The sequence below is a fragment of the Phyllostomus hastatus genome, unplaced genomic scaffold (genome assembly GCF_019186645.2).
Source record: "Phyllostomus hastatus isolate PE091 unplaced genomic scaffold, TTU_PhHast_1.1 phas_contig_58, whole genome shotgun sequence".
NCBI lineage: Eukaryota > Metazoa > Chordata > Mammalia > Chiroptera > Phyllostomidae > Phyllostomus > Phyllostomus hastatus.
Window position 1 is genome coordinate 55,507,321 of NW_025333916.1, and position 23,721 is coordinate 55,531,041.

At 42.5% G+C, this 23,721-nt stretch overlaps 1 protein-coding gene across 2 annotated transcripts in view; it reads right to left on the reverse strand.

Moving 5' to 3' along the window:
* Nucleotides 1–23,721, reverse strand: part of LMBRD2 (LMBR1 domain containing 2) — a 41,487-nt gene continuing 17,766 nt past the window's right edge. The window contains exons 7-18 of one of the 2 annotated variants that reach the window (XM_045847749.1): nucleotides 20,868–20,942; nucleotides 19,698–19,811; nucleotides 19,200–19,383; nucleotides 15,492–15,673; nucleotides 14,556–14,689; nucleotides 12,566–12,671; nucleotides 11,642–11,739; nucleotides 9,266–9,369; nucleotides 7,827–7,873; nucleotides 5,901–6,006; nucleotides 4,053–4,179; nucleotides 1–3,144 (exon numbers count right to left, since the gene is read on the reverse strand). In XM_045847749.1, the coding sequence (XP_045703705.1) occupies nucleotides 3,084–3,144; nucleotides 4,053–4,179; nucleotides 5,901–6,006; nucleotides 7,827–7,873; nucleotides 9,266–9,369; nucleotides 11,642–11,739; nucleotides 12,566–12,671; nucleotides 14,556–14,689; nucleotides 15,492–15,673; nucleotides 19,200–19,383; nucleotides 19,698–19,811; nucleotides 20,868–20,942 (1,338 nt within the window). In that variant the 3' untranslated portion in view covers nucleotides 1–3,083. Of the gene's footprint in view, nucleotides 3,145–4,052; nucleotides 4,183–5,900; nucleotides 6,007–7,826; nucleotides 7,874–9,265; nucleotides 9,370–11,641; nucleotides 11,740–12,565; nucleotides 12,672–14,555; nucleotides 14,690–15,491; nucleotides 15,674–19,199; nucleotides 19,384–19,697; nucleotides 19,812–20,867; nucleotides 20,943–23,721 lie in introns of both variants that reach the window. The other variant, XM_045847748.1, reaches the window with a different exon arrangement.

Below are 23,721 nucleotides of genomic sequence, written 5' to 3' on the forward strand. Positions count from 1 at the left end.
CCCCTACTGGGGACCTGGTCCACAACCTAGGCGTGTGCCCTGACTAGGAATCGAACAAGCAACCCTTTGGTTTGCAGGCTGTCACTCAATCCACTGAGCTACACCAGCCAGGGCTATAAAGGATTATTGATGGAGTAACAAAAACAATTTGCAACTTACAGGTGATTCATGAAATTAGATTATGAATTATTACTTTCAGCAATGACTATTTTGAATTATTGGCTCACTGAATATCCTTACCTAACAATTATAGAAAAATAATATACAAAATTTAATCAGATAACTATTATTATATAAGAAAGACATCAAAAGGTAATTGCCAAAAGTAACACTTCAAGGAATGTACTTTGCATGTACAGTGTGTTAATTTAGTGATGTTCTGCAGTAGATGTTATTACATTTTAATAAGCTTTTCAGGAAAGAAATCTTTTGTACTTATGTTTTTCACACAGGTGGCTTAATAAATATCAACTTAGTTCCCTAGCAATAAACTCTTGGTCTTCAGTGATTAAATCACTACCTTCTGAACTCAAATATATCTAGCCAGGTAATTTTCCAAAATGACCATATATAAGATCCGGTAAGATAAATTCTGCTTAAAAAGTTGACTACTCTGGATCATTTAACCAAAATCATTTGGGAAGTAACTCAGAAGTCGTAAAGGGATCTACTGTTCATGAAGTATAATACTTCAGTTGTTATAATCATAAAAAGTAAATACTAACAGAAAATAGTACATTTCCTGATACTTTCCTATCAAGTTATCTTAGGGCACTGTAAGTTATAAAAGTAATTGAATGATTTCTTCTCTTTTTCTACTTCAGCTTCTGCAATAGCATCTGAGTTTTATGAGAAAACCTGATGAGAAACATTTTACATAAGGGAAATATTCCGAAGACTAAATAATAAATTAATACTACTTTCACAGGACTTTGGGTGAATTTTCCCACAGAGTTGTCGCTTTGGAGACATGTACGATTCTCTCTAACAACAAGACTCTGGACCCCTCCGTGGGGTGCTCATCTCCCCGTTCCACGCCTTCGAGCACCACTAGGCAGAACAGGACAGCTAGCGACTGGGTCTGGGTTCTTTTTCCGCTCCGCCACACAAACCTCAGCCCAACGCCCTCACAAGAGCTTGCGAGGTAGATCAGGAGGTAAATAGCGAGTTCCACCTTCATTTTGCAAATGAAGAGTTTGAGGCACTGAACGGTTACGTGACTTGCCCAAGGTATTCAGACGTCCACCAAGAAATTACAGACAGCACTGAATTACCTCCGTTCCTGGCCGGCTGCCCTCTACCCACACTTCACAACATAAGGCTGTGTGTGTGTGTGTGTCCTCAAGTGGACACTTTAGGTGACCTTTGATTGACAGTAAAACCTATCCATTGATAATTATTTTAAAAGGGAGCTAATCTAAAAAAAAAATGGAAGAAAATTAGGTTAACTAAGATACACCATTCCTTTCAGCATCTGTCTGCATAGATCTGTGTCTTTAAACACTTACATGATAACACTAAAGATGAAAACTGAAAAAGTATGACTCAGGGAAAGACTGTTTTTAAGAAACATACAATCACACTGTTAGAGTGACTATGTAATTCGTCTCAGACGGGAACACGGGGGAGCGAGCGCGAGCACTGGGAAGATTACACAGGGCGGCGGGCTCCTAGCCGCGGCTGTCGCGGGCAAGCTCGAGCACAGCCATCAGGGGGCGGGTCCACAGCGCGGGCCTTCTGAGACGTGAAAACATTTCAGGGACATAAAAAACTCTGCAACCATGTTTTGCCTCACTGTATTCACTGTGTAATGTGATAATTTAAAATATAATTCCTAACAACTCTGACTGAAACACAGAGGTTAAAAAACTCAATCTAATAAGCACGTTTAACCAGCAAGTTGTGACACACTTCCGCTCCAGTACACAGGCACAGCGCACTTTACTGTGCTTCGCCTTATCTGTCCCACAGATGCTACTGTTTTTATACATCGAAGGCAATGCCCTCCACCTGCAAAGAGGTGACGGCTCACTTTACTTAAGACTCACTTTACTGCTGTGGTTTGGGACCGATCTACTGCTGCGGTTTGGGACCGAATCCACAATATCTCCAAGGTCTGCCGATAGTTTTCTGTTTTCTACCAACCACAGTTAAAGTGTTAGTATTAATGGAAAATGGATTCACTTTTTACCTTTGAATAACCAGATATTCTTTTTCAAAAAGCCTAAACAGGTACCTTAAAAACTAGAGAATTCTGGGAGAATCTTTGGTTATTAAAAAAAATCCTACTATTTACAATTAATGTGTAGGATTCTCCCTAGATGGAATAGTCAAAACAAATCAACATGCTAATGATAACGATGAAATGAAAATCTTTACAAAGCAATACCAAAGGCATACAACAGTTTCCAGTTACTACCAAAAAATGAAAGAGCTAATCGTCACCCGATCAGAGCACACATGCTAAAGATACTACCACCACCGGCTGAAGTATAATCCTAATTGTACGTGCAAAAACCTCACTAATAATAGACATACAGAGCTGAAAAAGAGCTTTTTACATTCAGTTATGTTTGTAAGTGAGCTTTGTTTTAAGACATGGGTTTTGTAAATATGGTTATTATTCGAGGTCTCCAATTCTGTGGGAAACAGAGGATGAACATATTCTTTAAAAACAGCAAAAAAGTAAATCAAAAGAGCTGTATAATGTTATTAAGTTTGACTTAGGGCTTCCTTGGAGCTTTGAATCAACTCTCCTGGGAAAGGAAATCTGAAACGAACGGAGCTACTTGCTCTCAACATACAGCGATCTTTACCACGAATTCAACCCCTCCGACTGCACCCCTGCTTCTAAGGCAGACCCTTCAGAAACGGCATGTAATAAATTCTATCAGAAAAGATGCTACTCTATCAATGCAGAATGAACTGTTATTACTAAGCTGCTATTAATTTTCAGTGTCTTTCTTATCCTGACATTTCACTGAGAATGCAGTGTAAATTCTAGGGTATATAGATGTTCATAAAGACTGAACTGACGTGTTGATTTTGGTTTTGGTTAATTATTCCACGGATTCTTCCAGGTTTTAGACATCATCAAATATTCTGCTGCGAGACATCGAGAGGTATCGTCCACCAGGCTGATACCTGAAAATGGATAAAGAAATGATCTGAGGCGTCAAAAATAATAAAGGAAAAGAGAAAAACAGGAACGCATTAAAAGGAAGTGGCTACATAATTTGTCAGCACTGTGACATCTCCCCAGCAGCTGCAAGTAGAAGTCTCTTCTCCAATGCTATTACCCCAAAGGGATTCACATGGTCATAAGCCAGCCAACCACTACCTGTTTAGAGCCTGGAGTGCATGTATGACCGGGTGAGAGCTGGGACAGAAAAGGGGCGGGGAGGCATAAAGCACAGAACGGAACTCATGAGACTGAACCACCACTCTTGACTGCTGAATATAAATAGAATATTTTTTTGCTATTTATAGGCAACAGTATAGCAAATATCTTCATGTGCATCACATTTGCTTTTGTTTAATAATTTCCACACAGCATCGCGGCTACAAGCACAGACTCTAGCCAGAGTCCTGGGGTCTGGATACCCGACTGGGCCGTTTACAAGCTGTGTAAGGGATGGAGCCTCTCTGGATTCCAATACAACAGGAGTCGCAACCATAAAATACAGTGTCGTTGTAAAAGCGCTCAGAATCGTGTCTGGCACCCGGTCATAGCTAGGCAGCTATTGCTAAACATGATAAATTCTATAAATGAGATCATCAGAAACAGGCATTGTGAATTGAAGACTCTTACTATCACAGCCAGTGCTTGCTTATTTCTAATGCCACTAGTAGTTTTCAATGACCACCCCGGATGCTATAATTTAAAACACAGAAACATATTAGAAGGTATAAAAAGGTATCAAAGGCTGCTTAATACACTTTTTATGAGTAGTGAAGATAGACCTTTTCCGTATATTTATTTATCTTGTCAAGGCAGCATTATTCAAACGTCAGAGGAATGCTGGGGACACTGTGACAGCGCTGGGACTTACCTTCCTGATTCAGGTTCAAGAGGGTCATCGGTAAATGCTTCTGCGTTAAAATCCAAAGGTTCTGCATCTTGTAGGAGTTCTATTCGGTCCCTTTCAGTCCTATTATTAGCCCGGGTATATTTGGATGCTGCTGTTGCAAAAAAAGGAAGAAAAATGCTTACTTTTCTATTGTCTTTATGGGTCACAGTCTATGAACCGAAAGGAAAGTCAAGGTTTAAAGGATCTGAATTTTGATTGTGACAATATTAAGGAAAGATAACTACCTGGTTCCTTACAATCAGATTAAAATGATTAGTATGACGGAGTGCTTTCAGAAAACTTAGGGCAAACCCATTCCATCATGCCTTGGACTCTGCCCTGCATCCCATCTCTGGCTCCCTCAGCAAGCACTGGCGCGTGCCACGTGCCCTCTAGCCCTCCACCCGGAGGCTTCGTGTCTCCTCTTACCCGTCCGTTCTCCCGTACTCTCAGACCCTTCCACTCTGCGAACTCCTATTGCATGGTAAGCAAGCTTCCAGATCCTTCTGTAAAGTCCCCCCTCTGTTCCCTAGCTTCATCTGAACTTCAGCTCCCCCTTTCTCCTGCCCTCAGTGGCATTCACGAGCACCCTTTCCTCTTCATCTGCAGGGTCACTGCCACGCCAGGCCCTCGTCAGCCCTCGGCAGCATCACCAAGGCAGACGGCAAACTGGTTTCCAGTTCTCGCTTCCCTAAAAATCATGAGTTACACTCTGTCCAAATCTTTCTGGATCAAAATTCTGAGTGTGCTTCCTTCCGGGTTGAAGTCTTATGTTTGGGATAAATTACAGACTTCTGAGCACAGTAACATCTGCGTCCAAACTATTTCTGTAGCCTCCCTCTTTCCGGGCTCCTCCCAGGGGGTCCCACCTTTTGGTGTCTCTGGGCTGCACTGGAAGAAGAAGAGGTGTCTTGGGCCACACATTAAATACATAAACACTAACAAATACTGATAAGCAAAAAAAAGTTTTTAAGTAAGTTTACAATTTTGTATTGGACCGAATTCACAGCCATCCTGGGCCGCATGTGGCCCACAGGCCATGGGCTAGACACTCCTGCTTCAGGCTCTAATCAGAGAAAAACTTGCATTTCCCCAAAAGTTCTCTCCTGTCACTCACTACTACTTCTGCTGGAAACACCTTCACCGGGAGAATTACATCCTTTATCACAAAAATCCCTTCCCAGTAAAGAACTGGGTCCAGCCCTGCACAGAGCTCCCTCAGCACCAGGTGTGCATCGCTGTGTCTCCTCCAAAGACAGGCGGCCTCGACCCCCACTCAGTGCCGCTTCTGCACACACACAGGCCTCCTGCAGCCCTTCCGGGGCAGGGGACAGGGTTAAGGACATGGTGATGTTTCTCAAACTGATGGCAATTGTCTCCTGCCTGGTATCAGCTCCTCACTGATCATGAGCCCCTCGAGGATGGAAGTTTATGTTCTCTATATCCCTGTATACTTGGGAAAGTCCCCAACATATAGGTCAGTCAGTAAACTGTTATAAAAATGAATTTAGGCTTAAATCCAGTAATACGCAAGTAAAGAAAAACATCTAGGTAAATAACAAATAATCAGGACCTGCCTAGAACATGCCTGGGGTAAGTGCTATTATTTAGGGTAGCACGATTACAACTGTTCACCTACATCCCTGATGTCTCCTTCTGCTGCCAGAATGTGTATCTGAGTTTCCCTTCCTCTGATACACTTCCCCAAAAGTTCTGGGGAACAAAAAAGGGAAGCTCACTGCAGAACCCCATTTCTGAATGGGTATCCGAATCCTCAGTCTCTACGCAAGCACGCATAAGGAAGAATCACTCAGACAATAAACTACTTACATCGGTTTGTACTGATATCTGAAAAATTCGACTCTTTTGAATCAACATGAACATTTCTGTTTCTAGTGGAATCTTCTCTATTATGCCCATAACGTTCTTTCCACTCCTAGGAAAGAAACACAGATGAGTATACAACCAAAGAACTCACTGAAAGAAAATAATTCATAGGTGTCACAGATTATATATGTATAGAGTAATGTAATTTAATTCTTTTTCATCAGAAATTCATTAGATAATCAGTGTAACTGACACAGTGTGTTTAAAAATCATAGGTCGCCCCGACTGGTGTGGCTCAGTGGACTGAGCGCCAGCCTGCGAACTTGAAGGTCACCAGTTCAATTCCCAGTCAGGGCACATGCCTGCAGGCCGGGGCCCCAGCTGGGGATGTTTCAGAGGCAATCGATGTTTCTCTCATACATTGATGTTTCTCTCCTTCCCTTTCTCCCTTCCTTCCCCTCTCTCTTAAAATTAATAAAAATAAAATATTTTTAAAAAGAATATCAGAGATTCTGATATTATAGAAAAATCATAGATCAATAATTTTTTATCTTTACATGATTTTAATAGTTTGCAAACTTAACTTTCACAAACATAGACATACTTGCTAGCTATGATTATTTTGTCATTCAGTTATTTTATCTAAAATGTCAAAACAATATCACAACCACAATAAACTTACCTTGACGACATAGAAGTTATGAGAACACATAATTAACGAGATGTTGACAAAATCCCCTTCTACCCAAGGTAACTACAAATTTAGAGACCTCCAAAGCCGCTTCTGAGAGCAGAGTGCAAGCTGTCGGCGAAGACGGTCGGATGACGACTCGCACGGCTGTGTGTGCAGTCGTGGACTCACTACACCCGCACCACCCGGGAGCCTGTGCACTACGTCCGAGAGCTGGCCCCTGAAAGGGGCGTGCCGAGAGGCCACCTAGTTCCACTGCCCACGCAGAGCAGGGCTGCATCCAGGGCAGCCACACCAGGTGCGTCCTGGCTCTCTTACTGGGTGACGCGGGCGCTCGCACACACGGTCGCCCCTGCGACTGCGGTAAACTGAGGCTGCTCTCACAGAGAGGGGGGCTCCGTCTCCAGGGACGTCCACCCTCGGGCTCTGGCCACGGCTCTGCAGTGAAGGACGCGTCTCCTGTTATGAGACAGACTCTACAACCCGGGAAGACGAGTCTCGCGTCTCCCGGGCCTCCGCTTCCCTGGTACGATCCGCCTCGGGGCTGGAAGTGTGTGGCGGCTGTGACCGGTTTTTCTCACTTCTTGCCTTTTCACTCTCTAGGAGGAGGTCACTTTACCTCAGCAAACGGAAGAGTGAAAAAAACTAGTAACAGTGATGTCATATTATTAAAAAAGTATAATTTGCCCTGACTGGCCTAGCTCAGTGGATTGAGCGTGGGCTGCGAACCAGTGTCACAGGTTCGATTCCCAGTCAGGGCACATGCCTGGGTTGCAAGCCATGACCCCCAGCAACCACACATTGATGTTTTTCTCTCTCTCTCTCTCTCTCTATCTCCCTCCTTTCCCTCTCTAAAAATAAATAAAATCTTAAAAAAAAAAAAGAAACACAAGTACCTATTTTTAAAAAAAGTATAATTTTAAAGCAATCAAAATTACTTCACTATAAGTAAGACTGATGAAGTGAGCCATTTGCTTGGTAGTTACTTACTGAGCACCCGCCCCACTCCAGACCGGCTGGATGCTGGACAGGCACTATCACCAGCGACTTTCTGAAACATGTCTGACGAGACACCTCGCATGTAGGTACGAAACTAGTCAGGTCACCTGTCCTTACAAATAGATCATGTCTTTCCCAACCATTCTCTGGTCTTAGCCAATTATTCTACGTCAGTGAAATTCTTAGGATATTTCACATTCATCTTTAGGTTACAGCAATTTAATGAGTACTGTACTTACTCTTCTTCTATTTTCACCTTCTTCTTGCCTTTGCCTTTTTCTCTTCTCTAGAGACAAAAAAGGGGTCTCAGATTTGGTGTAACAAGGTTTAGTTAGATGTAGAGCAACTGCAGTCAAGTACCAGGCCGTGGCCTATGTCCTCTAAATTACTACAGAGTCAGAGGGGATGGGTTGTTGCTGGAAGGCCCTCGGACCCCACCTAACTGCCCAGTGAACGCCTCCTGCACTCTTGCTGGCGGTGGCCCTGAGGCTCTGCCTAGTCCCTGCAGGGGTCCCTGCAAACAGTTCTCCTGCAGGGTGACCTGAAACTTGTTTCTCTGTAGCTTCTCTTTTCTCCGTGTTCTATCTTCTAAATGAAGCTCACGCTTCTTTCCACGTAAGTGTCTCTCCCCTACTCTCTTCTGGCTGTCTAGCCAGTGGTTTTTTCCCCCATAGGATGTGCTGTACAGACCCATAACTCTGGCCTCTAAATAGCTTCTGACTTGTCACTCTTATTCTTGAGAACCTTACCAAGGACTGGATAAGATACTCCAGATGAGCTCTGATTAATGCAGAGAGCAGCAGAACTGGTATATTAACTAGACACCGCCGTCCTATGAGAGCTTGTGAAGGCTACACCAACTTATTTTAGAGCCGCGACACTGGCTTACGTCTGACTAATGATCGTATAGAAGCCCCCGACCCCAGTAGGGACAGCAGCTAACAATCGATGTCCCCAGACTCAAGTTTTGTTTCTCTTGTTCCCTGTCCTACCATCACCTGAACATCAGGGAATTTGATACATTCACAGTTTGGAAATTAGATTCTAGTAGAGTGCCATGTATTCTAACAGGTGGTTAACGATCATTCACCACATTGTAAAAACCAGCCTTGGCTTGAATTTATTTCCTGTGCAGTATTAAACCAATCTTTTCTAAATTAATGAGTTTTACAGTTGTACTGAACCTGGCGTATCTGCCTCAAAATAAACATAAAGATGACTCCGACACAACACAAGGGCATTATTTAGCTGCAGACATGCTAAGGAACTTCTGCTGCAGAATTTCTTAAAGACAGATGAAATAAGCATTTATGTTTTCAAATTATTTTTGCTATGAAGGCTTGCCCTGGCTGGCGTAGCTCAGTGGATTGAGTGCGGGCTGCGAACCAAAGTGTCACAGGTTCGATTCCCAGCCAGGGCACATGCCTGGGTTGCAGGCCATGACCCCCAGCAACTACACATTGATGTTTCTCTCTCTCTCTCTCTATCCCCTCCCTTCCCTCTCTAAAAATAAATAAATAAAATCTTTAAAAAAATTATTTTTGCTATGAAGGCTTTATGTAGGTTTTTAACTAAAATATTAATTTCTTAAGATACATATTACAAATTATATGAATATTAATTTTATATTTTGAGTCTTTGCACTTTCCCTTCATTTATTTTAAAAGACAAGTCTTACCTCGCCTGATTAATTCTTTTCCTTCATCGACTAAGTCTGAGGTCATATCATTGTCTCCCATGAACTGCTGGAAACCAAGCAGATTCAAACAACGAGTTCCCAAACTAGTAGAGTAGATTTCCAAAAGAAAAAAAAAAAGCATTATTTCACATTGTAAACATGCAGACAAGCTGTCACCCTCAAAGAAGCCCACGTTTCATTTTTAGCTATCACGGCAGGTTAACAGAGTCACATTTGTCTCTAAGAAGTGCCTACTTCCCTTCTAGGAAGCTCAGTGCACGCGCAGGACGGCACGGACAAGGGTATGCAACGCATGCAGATTTCTTAAGGAAACAAACTAAGTCAGGCCATTAGCGCACCTTTGGAAAATTATTATACTAGGATGCTAAACCACAGCTATAATACAAAAGCAATTTAGTCTTGTCTTACATCCACACAGCAATTTTAATACTGCTAGTTCTGTGATTTTAAGTATTCCCTTGCCACCTTCATATCCTGTGGAAATACTATACCCCCTAGGGCAGCGGTGTCCAACTCACTTTCACCGGGGGCCACACCAGCCTCGCGGTTGCCTTCAAAGGGCCGGAATAATTTTAGGACTGTATAAATGGAACTACTCCTTAACTGCTAAGGAGTTGAAATTACATTCGGCCCTTTGAAGGCAACCTCGAGGCTGATGTGGCCCCCGGTGAGAGTGAGGTGCACACCCCTGGTTTAGGGTGAGAAGCCCTACACTACGTAACTGTCTCTGGAAAGGGCTTAGCTGCATGTAAAGTGTCAGTGAGCAGCCTTACCCTCTCTAGACAGTTAAATCTGAAAATCAGCTCTGGGTATGGCTGTGTCGCTAGGAGTATGGGCATTATTTACACCAGTTATGGCAGCATTTCAAAAAAAAAAGTGGACCTATAAAGTCAAGTTACACAACTAAATAAATAAATGAAGTCAAGTTACCAATGAAATGCCAGCAAGACATTGCTTCATATATTCCTATAACAGAACATCTGCTTTGAGAGATAATTTGAAAATGGAGAAATACAACCTTTTTTTCCTTAAAGACAAATTGACACTCAAGGTTTATTGTAATGAAATCTATAATAACACTTTTGAGGAGTTACTTTGAAGTTTAACAATTTTCCTTTGAGACTAATCATTCTTTATATTTAAGGTGTTAGAGTTGACAGAGCACTGTCCCACTCATTCTTTGGTCCAGCAATGATCTACTAAGGCAAGAAGAGATGCTAATCCAATCCACGTAACTACTAACGTGACATAATTTACACATCACAAGCTCTTAATGTTCCATTCACAGTTTAATAGACTTTTCAAGGGAATAAGCATATAATCAAAACTTAGCTTCAAACACCAAAAAGATGACCGTTCTCTGCCTGTAATTCATGATGCTCACAGCATAAAGCTAAGTCTTTTCTACCTGACAGAAAATCTCAAAACAATAGATTTATGATCCGTTCACATTAACAGTTTTATTTTAAACTATAATTCTTTAGCTCCTTTACTTATGAGAAGGCAAAATACAGGTGCTTTAAAAAATTCAACTGAGAATTTATTTCAAACAATACTTGTGTATTTACTCCACAGCCTAATGTGAGCGCATATATATTATTTGTAATAACCATGTAATGGTATTACAAGATTTAGATAAAAAGCTGTTGGATAAAACTTACATTTTTGTCAGGAGAGCAAACTCACATCAACAAAACGTGTCTTAGAAAGCGGCCCCTTTGGCAGTCAAGCAGCGTTCACTCGGTGAAGGGGGGCAGGGGGCAGGGGGCGGGACGAGGGCCCCTGACACGTGCAGGTGGGGAGGAGGCGTGCCGGACCCCAAGCACCCCGTCCTTTGCTCCCTTCGAGTCCTACCCCTAGGGCCCCGCCACTTCTCCCAGGCCTGCACAACACTGCAGCCCGTGCACTGCCCAGCTTTCCGGGCATGGCCCGGCCTCCTGTGCTGGCTCCACCTGAAGCATGGAGAAGCTCGGCACTGACCGTGGGGACAGCCCGAAGACTAATCTGTGTCGCTGGGCAGGAGCCGGGCGTGGGCTGTTTCGTAAGCGACACTGGCTGTCAGTGCTGACAGCCAGGACTTCGAGTTGGCATTCTGTAATTCATCCCATCACTTTGTAGCCTAGATGTTTGTAACAAGTAACTCGACCTCTCTTTTCCCGAAAACATCTTAGGAGAAAGAGCCTTACCTTATCACTCAAGCAATCCTTTTAAACTATTCCCAGCATCCCTGAAGCCACAATAAAACGAACAATAACCAGAACCCAACCAATAAATATTTAAAAGAGCTTTAAGAAGAAAAGATATCCAGATCAGGCTAAGAGTGTGTGGAAACATAAATGATGTTAGGTTGCTTACCTAAAATAAGTAGCAATGCAGAGAATTACTACCAGCATAGGATAATATATATAGAATCCATCTGCAATAAAGGATAAAACTTTCATGGAACCCATAATCTGAGGAGCAAGAGAAAAATTAAATCAGTACAGTCTATATTTTTAATTTTTTCTATCATTAGAAAATTCACACAAAACCACTTATATTAATAAGTTTGGACTTTTCAAAAAGTAGAAATAAAGCACTGAGTGATATTTAAGTTCTCCTCATAAGAACAAAAAAGTTGTTACTGAAGTGATGAATAATGACTAAACTTACTGTGGTAATCATTTCACAATACATGTATATATCAAATCATTATGCTGTATGACTTAATCTAATGCAATGTTATATGCTGACTATACCTTAATTTGCTTATTTATTAAGGTTTTCTCCTAAAGAAAATTAATATTTTATAAACATCATGGAAAATTATCCTCTACATTAAACTATAAATATAAAAGTTTACATTATTATAGGTCAGGTCTATTGCTACTACTCAGCTGGATGAGCTACAGGAACCATTTTTTGTAACAGAGTGGGGAAGGGACTCGACATAGAGCACGCACGAACGACCCGTGGGCGTGGGCAGCAGTGTGGGGGTGGACCGAGGGAGCGGGGGGTGGACTGGGCGGAGGAGGGCCAAGGGGGGAGCACTGGGACAACTGTAGTAGAAAAACAATAAAAAAGTCTTAAGAAATAAAAATAAAAATAAATAAAATTTAAAAAGCAGAATCACTTTTATCCAGTCATTAGCAATTATATACACAACCTTTAAAAGGAAGTTTTAGTTATTTGAAAAAGGTCCAAGTCATGCCACAGAACTTTTCTGCATCCCAAACCCCAGAACAGTAACATCTATACGGACAGCGAACACAAAGAACTCGGCTCCCCGACCATACGTACAGACGTGTAGGCTGTCGGCTGCGTGTTCTGGTGAGAGATGGAGGAGTCCATGTGTGTCAGACCCAGGAAATTAAGACATAAGGGAGGAGTCAAGCGGCAAAATAACCTGCAATAAGCATGTATGAACAGAACAGGTGAAAAATAAAGCAGCAAAATTACTTTACATTATACTGAACTGTATTAAGAACATTTCAGATCATTGTAACTGTTATTACCCTCTGTCTGTATTATATATATTGTGAATTGTTAATGTGACTCTCCCCTACTTACTTGGGAGACACTCTGGAAACCCTATTAATCACATCTTCCGCAAAAACATCAACACCTACAAGACAAAGCTCCAGTCTCAGGCTGCCTGCTCTCGTGGTGTTGCCACTGCTCTACCCCAAGAATCCGTGGAGCGCCTGCGTGTGCGCCTCTCCCAAACCTACGGGCTGTGTGACCCGCCCCAGCAGCATGGCCAGGGCACCAGCTTCCTTGGGGCGAACTGCACTCGCTACATGACAGGCCTGCAGTCGTACCCAAGTACGTCACTCTGATGACTACAGGTGTAAAGAACTGTCAGAGCTCGGTGTGTCCTGATAAAAAGAGAAACTCACAGAACCACAGAGGCGAGACTAGGGCAGAGGAAAATGGAGGGTGGGCGAAAAAGGTGAAAGGACTAAGAAGCACGAAGTCATAGTTACAGGACAGTCACAGAGATGCAAAGGACATCACAGGGAACGTAGTCAGTGCTGGTGTAATAATGATGTGCGGAGCCAGGTGGGTACTTGAAATATTGGGGCGGGACCACTCTGTAAATTATACAACTGTCTAGCCATGATGCTGTACATCGGAAACTAATACAGAAAAATACTGAATGTAAACTGTAATTGGAAAAAAGAGAGAGGTAACATGAAGAATGCTTTTGTGGTGATAGAACAGTCGTGGTTACAGAAATCTATACACACACACACAAATAGAGGATAAAAATGAGAATTAAATAAGGTCTGTAGCCTAGTAAACAGTACCAATGTCAATTTCCTGGTTTTGATACTGTAGAACAGCTACAGAAAATGTCCCCACTGGGGGGGAGGCTGGGGGAGGCAGGTGGGGGAAGGTTCCGAGGAGGACCCTGTATGATACCTGGCAGTTCCTATGAATTTATAGTTATTTGGGGAAAAGGGTGAAAAAAAGGCTTAGAGAAGCTTTGTATTCTTCCTCTCTATGCAGATTCCTCTGCGTATCTGCATATCTAGTCCAGCCCTTACAAACATCCCCAGTGTGACTAATTGAACAATACGGACAAATAATACATAGTACAAAACAATATGGACGAATAATAGATTGTTCAGCCCAGCCCAAGCTGAAGTACCCTCTTGAAATTTGTGAGGTCTCTCAGTAAGCGTTGCTCCTGTGGGCTCTCTCAGCCCACCACAGTCCAGTCTGAGTCCACTGGCTCTCAGACTACTTTCTAGGTCTAATCCAGGGCGTCCAACCCTCGGGCGTCTCCAGGCCACACCGGAGGAAGGAGAGTTGTGCTGGGCCGCACGTTAAATGCACACACACCTAATGAACACTAATGAGCTAAACACAGGTTTTAAGTAGGTAAGTTTCCCATTTTGTGTTGGGCCGCAGTCACAGCCACCCTGGGCCGCACGCGGCCTGCAGACGGAGGGTTGTTTCCCTCTCAAATGTTTCCATTTTTTTTTACTAACCCATTTACTGACTCTCTGATTGGTAAATCCAGGTTCACTATGCCTTTCTTTTCAATCCTAATCTCGCATTCCTATTTTAACTTCCAACTTCGTGTTGTTTAGCTAGCAATCAACAAACAACTAATTAACATTCAAACCTAATCAGTTAGTTCAGAGAAATACAGGGGTTAGTGGCATTAACATTTAAACCTAATCAATTAGTTCAGAGAAATACGGGGGTTAGTGGAAGCCCCCAGAACAGCAAGAAACAAAAGAAAGACCCGTAAGGGCACATGCGGCGGAGGTCTACTCACATGCCACTGAAAAGGAGGCTGTAAGCGTCAGTCTGGTGATGTGAGGCCAAGTAATAGTAGTTAAACACACGGATCCTGAACACAGTAGAATACACACAGATACTCAGGAAGAAGATGGAAAGGAAGCAAGCAATCTGAAAAAAACAAAAACAAACAGACAAAAAAGCCCAGATTGAGACTAATGGGCTTCATTCAGTACTTTGCAGACTGTCAGAGCATTAGCCTTTATTGCCAGCTAACAAGTGTGGACATTCTAAAATTGAAATATATTAGTAATGGATTTTTTAACCACTAAAGAAAACAAAATTATGAAAAAAAAAATCTACAACTCAACCATGTCACATCCTATCGCTAAGCTCCAAGTCCCCCTCCCGAAGGGGGCCCGTCCTCCCGTTCCCCGGGCAGCTCTTCAGGTGAAGACTGAGAGTCAGGTCGCCTCACTGGCGTGAGGAGGATCCACACAGCCTCAAGAGCTATTTTGCACTGTTCTGTATCTTTTCATTTCTCCTCAAATACGGCCCTTGTTTCTTAAAAAAGATTTTATTTATTGTTAGAGAGAGGAGAAGGGAGGGAGAAAGAGAAGAGGAGAAACACCGATGTGCGAGACACACATCGGCCAGTTGCCTCTCGCACGTCCCCAGCCGGGGACCTGGCCCACAGCGCAGGCATGAGCCCTGGCTGGGAACTGAACGGGCGGCGCCCTTGTGGCTCGCAGGTGGGTACTCAATCCACTGAGCCACACCAGCCAGGGTGGTCCCTGGTTTTTACAGTCTGGGTAAACTGATGAAGGTCATTTTTGGAAGTCTGAATGACAACACCGTGGGAAACTTCACTGCTTCCATTACTGCTAGAAGAAATACATCGGGACAAGCTACTGCTGTTAAGGACTGCACTATGAACTAACATTTACTGATAACGGGTTTAAAGTAAACTGACCTCGATATAAATATAATTGTACGTTTTCTCGGCCAGCTGGATGAAGACTGCGAAGAGGGACAAGACAGGGGTCGTGCTGAAGAACGTGCACTCGGACCACACGACAATCACAGAGAAGATGGACAAGACCACGGCAAGCATCCTATAAAACCACGGTCGCAAGAGACATTCCCAGTACCATTCTGGAAGATAAAAGAGAAAAACGATTAAGAAAACCATACGGGAGTAACAGGGTATTGACAGTGTTTCAAGATGTCTCCCTCTAAGATGCACAATTACAAAGGGAAAGACAGCAGTCTTCCAGTGGAGGAAGCAGGCAGGCACCACCCCAACCAAATGATCATGGGTCTCGGGGCAAACAGCTCACATGCCCTCTGCTGTGACGTACGATGAGAACACAGCATCGCTGCTGGGGCATCCCCTCCCCCCAAAATACAGAGCCTGCACCTAATCACGAGAAAACGTCAAACTCAAATTCAGGGACACTAAAAAAACCAAACTGGCCTGTAGTCTCCAAAAACATCAATGTCATGAGACACCACAGACGTGGCAATTGGTCCAGCTCAAGGGGGACTAAGAGACATGACGACTGAACACAGTGTATGGCCTGGGGATTTTCACACACATTGTTGAGACAGCAAAATCTGAGCAATGTCTGTAGGTAACAGTATTGTTTTGATGTTGTTAACTTTTTGACCACTGTATTCAACACTTGGTTATGTAAGAACATGCCTTTATTTTTAGAAAATATACCCTGAAACATTTAGGGGTCAAATGGCATCATGTCTGGATTCAACTTTGAAAAGATTGAGGGAAAACAGATACACAGAGAGAAAGAAAATGAATATGGTAACATGTTAACATTGGGAGAGTCTGGGTGAAGGATATGTGGAAATCCTTTGTTATTATTTTGGCAACTTTTTGTTAAGTCTGATTTTAGGGAAAAATAAAAGGTAAAAAGAGAAGAAAGCTCACAAAATTGAGAAGGCTATATTTCACTTCAATCAATGAAGAGCTGGCCGGCAGGCGGGCACTCAGTCCACTGAGCCACACCAGCGAGGGCGGTCCTAGCTTTTACAGTCTGCGCCCCCGGCCCACTCCGAACATCTTCAGCCCTACTCTCAGCGCAGTTCCTGGTGAGGTCAGTGTCCACACAGGGGACACTCCTTTTGAAACCCGGGTCTTTCACTCCTTTGACTCTGTCCTCCACTCCATCTCAACTACTCACTGCCCAACTCCAGCCCTTCCTTGTAATCTCAATGCAGTTTCCTGTGTCCAAACAGCACCTTCGTCTGTATTCCAACTCCACTGACTGCCTCAGTCTGGAGCAACTGTCCGTTTATTCTACCTTTTCATTGCCACTTAACACCCTCCTGCCCTTGGCTGCTTTCTTCACTCAGCTCAGGTTCCACCGTCTTTGCAGGGAACCACTCTCCAATATCCCAACTCTTCTGCTTCCTCTCCCTTCCCTGTACTGGCTAAACTGATCCATACCCTGGCTGCCAACTCCGTGGCTACCCTGAGTGTGCTGCACGGAGCTGCACACTGCAGGAATAAGACACAGCTTTGTTGACTCGCCTCACTGTTAATTCTTAATCACTGGCTTCAAGGGGACCCTTAGCAGTGCCTGGCTGGCTAGCCTGCTATGATTCACCAATTTTCTCCCATGCACCATCTCCCAAGTAACGATTTTGCACCTTTTCTTCTTTCCTCAATTCTCCAAAATGTCCTTCCTTACAGTTACTCCCAGCACTTCCATGAGCAATAAAAGCTGGCAGAAGAAAACCTCCCCAAGTCTCCACTGCTACATCTTCTCACCTGCTCGGCTACCTCTGTGCTTCATCTCCCAACCTGAGGCTTTCCCCTTCGTTGTTCACCACTTCCCACTGCAGCTCCCCCGTACTCGAACACGGTCCCAGCCGTCCTTGGTCTTACCAACTTCCCACTGAGACACTCTTCTCGAGTGACGCGCTGCGATTTCTCTCGACCCTGCTGTCCTCCTTCAGCTACTACCTCCTGTTTCTATTCCCTTTTACAGGGAACATCTTGAGAGTTCTCTGTTCCTGCTGTTTCCACCCACTCTCCTTCTTGTTTCTTTGAAACTCCAATCAGGCTTTTTTTTACTCTTACCCACCTCGCCTCTCTGAAATCCAGTGGGCAAGTCTTACGACAATCAACCAACCTGCAACACCTGAAAAGGCACTTTATATACCCTTTTCCTCAAAAGACTCCCCTGTCCCAGTGGCCCTATCTCGTTGGCCACTCCTTTTCTCGTCTGCTGGCTGGCTCCTCCTCGCCAGCCTGACGTCTGAATTCTGGGTGCCTCACGCACAGCCCTCAGAGTATTCCTGCTCCACCCCAGTCACTTCTTTGCTGATTCTGTCCAGACCCATGGCCCACCTATCCTTTAACAACGCCCTACTTCACACTCGCAGACCGGACTTCTCCTCCGAGCTCCCATTTCTATAGCCAACTACCAACTCAGCATCTTCTTTATACACTTATGTGCATTGCACATTGCTTGTTTTCCTCACTGCACAAGGGCAGAAATGTTTGTCTTCTCTATTCATTGATATATTCCAAGCACCCAACAATACACAGCATGTTAGAGCACAAATATCTGTTGAATGAATAAAAACAAGTGTCACACCATTCCCTCATTTAATTAGGAAAGTCCTTCACCAAAGACTTCTAAGATACTTATAATGACCACCATTATGTCTTCATACTGAAGATCAAACATGCAGAAGAGAATCAAGTGAACCTACGTATCTGTTTGAATATCCAAAGTACACAGAAGTTTTGATACTGCCACTGGTCTTTTCATTAAATTCTTCATACTAAATTTGATAACAGTGAAGAAAGTGTCATATACAATCATAAAGGAGACGGCAATAATTATGACTCTTGAGTGTAGGTTTTATAAATAGACTAATAAATGTAAATAATCAAGGAGTATTTCTTAGGGGAACAATTTAGTAGTATGTCAAGAATGAATGATCACAACTATCAACAACTGAACCTAAAAACAAAAACTAAAACTAAACAAACAACTAGAACAGTAGAGAACCACAGAAATGGAGATCACATGGAGAATTATCAGTGGGGAGAGGGTGGGGAAGAATAATGGGAAACGGCACAGGGAATAAGAAGCATAATAGGTAAGCACAAGATAGACAGGGGGAGGTTAGGAATAGTATAGGAAATGGGGAGGCCGAAGAACTTATATGTACGACCCATGGGCATGAGCTAAGTAGGGGAGGGGAGATACTGGAGGGTGGAGGGTGCAGGGAGGAGGGGGACAAAGGGGATAACAAAATTGGGACAACTTAAAGCATGAATTTTTTTAAAAAATTAAAAAAAAAAAAGAATGAAGGAGAGATCCAAGCTTGTGGTATAAAATTGCTTAGAATTCTAATTATTTAAGTATGTATTATATATACAAAATGTGCTTGATATATTGCATATATTTCTGCGTAGAATTTTAATTATCTGTGAAGTAACAGTGCAGAATGATAGATGATATGTTATATGACAAGTAAAATAGTTTTTTTGAGGGGGGTGTAGTTTATCAGATACATAGTATTGCCACATAGTATAAGTCAAATAATATAAATACAATTCAACTCCACACTGGTGAAAATATATACATTTTTCTTAAGAAAAATTATCATCATTAAACTTTGAAATGTATGTCAAATTACATACCAACTGTAGGAGTATAAAAATATTGGACAAATCTATTTTCTGGCTCTGGTGATTGAAAGGTGTGAACAAACTGATGAGTAGCACTAGTTTCATTTTTTGCTACATCTTCTAGATAAAATGCTTGTTCCAGAAGAATCTGCCATTGTACCTGAGTTCGACGGTGCCTCTGAACTGAATAAATAACCTAAAAAAGAGAACAGGAAATACATCTGTCCGGTGTTCTGATCCAACGGTGGTTCAACTCCTCATTAAGGAGCCTGTCTTCACTGTCACAACAGTCGGAAATATTAGGGACATTTCCTGGGTGGGGCCAAGGGCGTTGCCATTCTGTAATATAAGTGCTACTACGTTCAGTGATTAATCCCCTCCCCCAAAGGCCAGGAGTACCCCTGTCAAGAAACACAATTAAAAACATTTCATTCAAAACTCCTTTCTTGCGGACAATAATTATAAACCTAAAATATTGGTATGTAATACAGTTCTTAGTAATAAAGTTACCTGTTTGTGTAGCTTCACCAGACTCTTTTCACTAGGATAGGTATTATGCTTTTCATCAAAATCTTCATAATCATCCATGTTCCTACCCATTTTTTCTTGATACTCTGTGGGGCACTGAAAGGAACAAGCAGATTGGTAAAAATCTTATTTGCAGAAAGATGAAATTTTATTTTTATTAAAAGTCTTTCATTCTTGGGCATTTCTAATTTTCTCAAATATATCTTTCTTATTGTCATCTCTAAATAGCTGGAATTTCAGGTGATGATATTTTCTTGAAAATGTTTTAACAGATGCACTGGGTTTCTCCTTACCTGTATTCATATGGACCTTTGTGCTCAGCTATACGAGCTGGGGATGGGTAGGGCAGGGCTGCTCGCCTACATGAAGCAACTAGTATTTGAGAGGATTAGTCTAGGTAAGGACCTAATGAAACTGTCAGCGGTTTTCCTAGCTAAATAAAGAAGAAGAATCACAACAAACTGAAGATGTTGAAGTTTTGAATAGTACAGAGAAACAAATACATGATTTGAAGTTATCTGTCCTGCTATTAGTCATTTATTATCTATATGCTCTTGGGCAAGTTAGTTAACTTCCCTGGATAGGTCTCAAAAGGTAGCAAATATACGAGAAATGATTAGAGAACTGACTTTCATGACTATCATCTTAGCCGCAAGGAACACTAGCTAACTGCCAGTATAGTGAATTTAAAGGACAGGCAGAGAGAGGGCTCGGTGGTTCCACGGTTGCAGAGAGGACAACTGGGGAACTCGTGTTGTGAGTAATCATTTTTGGAAGCATATGGATACTCCTAATTCAATAACAATACATCAAACCTTAGTGGTATGGCTTCTTATTAAATATGTGTTAAATATCTCAAAGGGCCATTCATTTGATAATATGTGAAGTATGCCTATAGCGACCACATGCAATGATACTTTTATAAACTGTAAGGGTCCATCTCCAACACTGTGTCGTGGAATACTGCCAATAATTAATGTTTAACTTATAATCACAAAGGGACAAATTCTAGGTACACATTACGACTGGTTTACATGGTCAATGTTTCCAAGAAAATGAAAAGGAGTTGGGAAGTCTTCAGTTACAGGCTGTTTTCATACTTACAATATAGAAACTTTCTCAGACAAACAGATGCGAATATGATTTAATTACCTTTTTAAGTATTGTGTCAACACATTTTCTCAATGGGTGGTTATACTTGATGCTTTCATTCACTTTACGAACCTCCTATATGACAGTAAGAAAAATTAAAATATTTCCATTTCTATAGATTGGAACATTTCAAATGAGACTGCTCTAGGTACTGTGTAAATATATATATTCTCACAAGTTTAATTTCAACCCAAATTACTTAGCATTTACGTGAAGCTCACTTAGCTGAATAAAAGTTCTTAAGAACACAAGGAAAAATACATACCTTCTATACAAAGTTGTGCAGGCTGGGCAAAAGTAGGTTTACAGTTGTTCGTGTGGAAAATAATACAACAAGAAATACTAATACAAAAATACTTTTGCATACTCACAACTGTAAACCTACTTTGGCCTCACCCTGAACAACCCTTACACTTTGCATTACTTTGTAGATTCACTCCCTTATCATTTGTTAACTTGGTACACAAAGATGAATAAACATAAAGAAGTCACACAGGATCAAGTTTTGCAATCCTGAAGGAATAGGACTGTGCCCCTTCACCTTGCTCACCAAACTGAATTATCTCGTTATCTAAACTTCAGTGAAGAAACCAGAGGAAGCAGAGTGGTTACCAACATCACAGAGCACCTGCTCCTTCCCAGTGGGAGAAGCTGCACAGCGCCCCCACTAATGACTCATGCCGTGTTTACTAAGAGCACATGAGAGGCCGGCACTGCGCTACAGGCAAGGTCACCACCATCCCTAGTAGAGGGTGGACTGGGAAGGCATGTTGTTATAGATGTTTGACCAAGATTAGAGTCCAGTGATGAAATAATTAAATAAGCAATTTAATGAGTATGAAAGGCATAAAGGGGTTAGAGGGAGGGATCTTTAGAACCAATAGTACTAAAAGAATCGTAATACTCTATTACAGTAATAAAATTTTGAAAAAGTTGAAACCAGCCCTGGCTGGTGTGGCTCAGTGGATTGAGTACCAGCTTGCGAACCAAAGGGTCACTAGTTCGACTCCCAGTCAGGGCACATGCCTGGGTTGCAGGCCAGATCCCTAGTATGGGGCACATGAGAGGCAACCACACACTGAGTTTCTCTCCCTCTCTCTCTCCTTCTCTTCCACTCTCTCTAAAAATAAATAAATATTTTTTAAAAAAAAGTTGAAACCACTGTTCTAGATAGAATAAACAGCACATTCAAAGGCTGGGAGACAAAAGAGAATGGACCAGAATATTAAAAGGAACGTTCTGATTGTAGGGTAGAGAATGGCCTTGAGGTACACAGCACTGGAGGCAGGGAAGCCATCTGGCATATCAACGAAGTTATGAAAAAAATACTTGTAACTTATATGGCAAAAAATCAGTATCCTTCATATACGGAGAGCTCTTGCAAATCAACATAAAAATGGAAAGATGCAAAAGAAATACAACTGGATGATAAATGTCTGAAAAGATATTCCAGCTCACTGAACACAATTCCAGATTTTAAAATGACAACAATTCCCTTATAAAATTATTTTAAAAAAAGATATCAGGTAATGAGGTAAGATTATGGGGAAACAGGTCCTCCTATACCCAGTAAAATGCGGAAGGCGATTTAGCAATATCCATCAAACTTTAAATGTGCAGACCCTGTGAACAGTGTGTGTTACAAGGCACTGGCCCTGTCAAGGTGCTTAGCTTCATGAGTGTGAAAACACCTTCTTCAAAGAGAAATGGTGAGGGAACAGCTCTGTAATCCAGTGTGGAAGACCGTGATGCACTGACTATGTAAGCTGCAGTGAAAAGCGTGAGGAGCCAGCCCATCAAAGGCGCAAGAACACTCCAGGTGGAGGGACGGCATGCAGGAGGGACGGCATGCAGGAGGGACGCCATGCAGGGGGGCCTCTGAGCAGAAAGGAACAAAGAGTTTCAAGGAGCTCAGAGAAGTCCAGTGTGAGCTGGGAAGAGGCAGGGCCTGCGAAGCCCTTGATCAGGCTGAAGAACCGCTTCAGCCTTCGCGGCGAAGTCCCAACAGTGCACCTGAGGTCAACGAGTGCGGCCTGAACACAGGAGCAACGGGGCAAGCCGTGGGTTTTTGGAAGGCGCTTGAAGCATCAGGATGTAACACTTTTCCATGACTAAGCTGTCCTAAAGTTTCATCGACTTGTTAGCAAAACTTTGAATGTAAACTACACAGTCTGGTTATGTACTTATGTACGAAATATGCATCCCCTTTACATTCTTTAACCACACTGAACTAAGTACTGAAACAGTTAACTATTTACATTTGCTATATTTATTATTATAAGTTTCCTTCAGAAGTTCATAACTGTTACAAAATGTGGAAAGCATTTAAAACACCAGCCTGCTTTCTTCATAGAAAACAACATGAGCTGGAGCTCCGTCACTGCTGTGCCTAACGGGTTCTCTCCCAGGCAGGTCAGACAGCACCCATGCAGTCAGCAGAACAGGCGATCTCAGCATTAGTAAGTGGCTGTTTCCCCTCTCCAAAATCCTCCACCCTAAAAAACGACACAGGCTTCTCTGCAGACGCATCAGTTACATCCACGTGATCCAGTGCGTCATTCCATGCCACAGCATTCTCGTGCCCAGGCAGGTCTGCCCATTGTTGGCAGTGGGGAGTTAAGATGCCCTACTATAAGCGTGTTGCTGTCTACATCTGTCTTGAAGTCCTCCCAGGTTTTCCTTATATATTTGTGTGCACCTATCCTATGGTTTAACTTTAGGAAACCGGCAGTTATCTAACTAAACTGGGTCTTGAACAGAAAGGATTGGGAGAGAAGAGAAAAACCCAGGGCGCAGGAGAGGTAATGGAAGGAAATGAATGAATGGTGATTAACATTAGTAGTTATAAAATAAA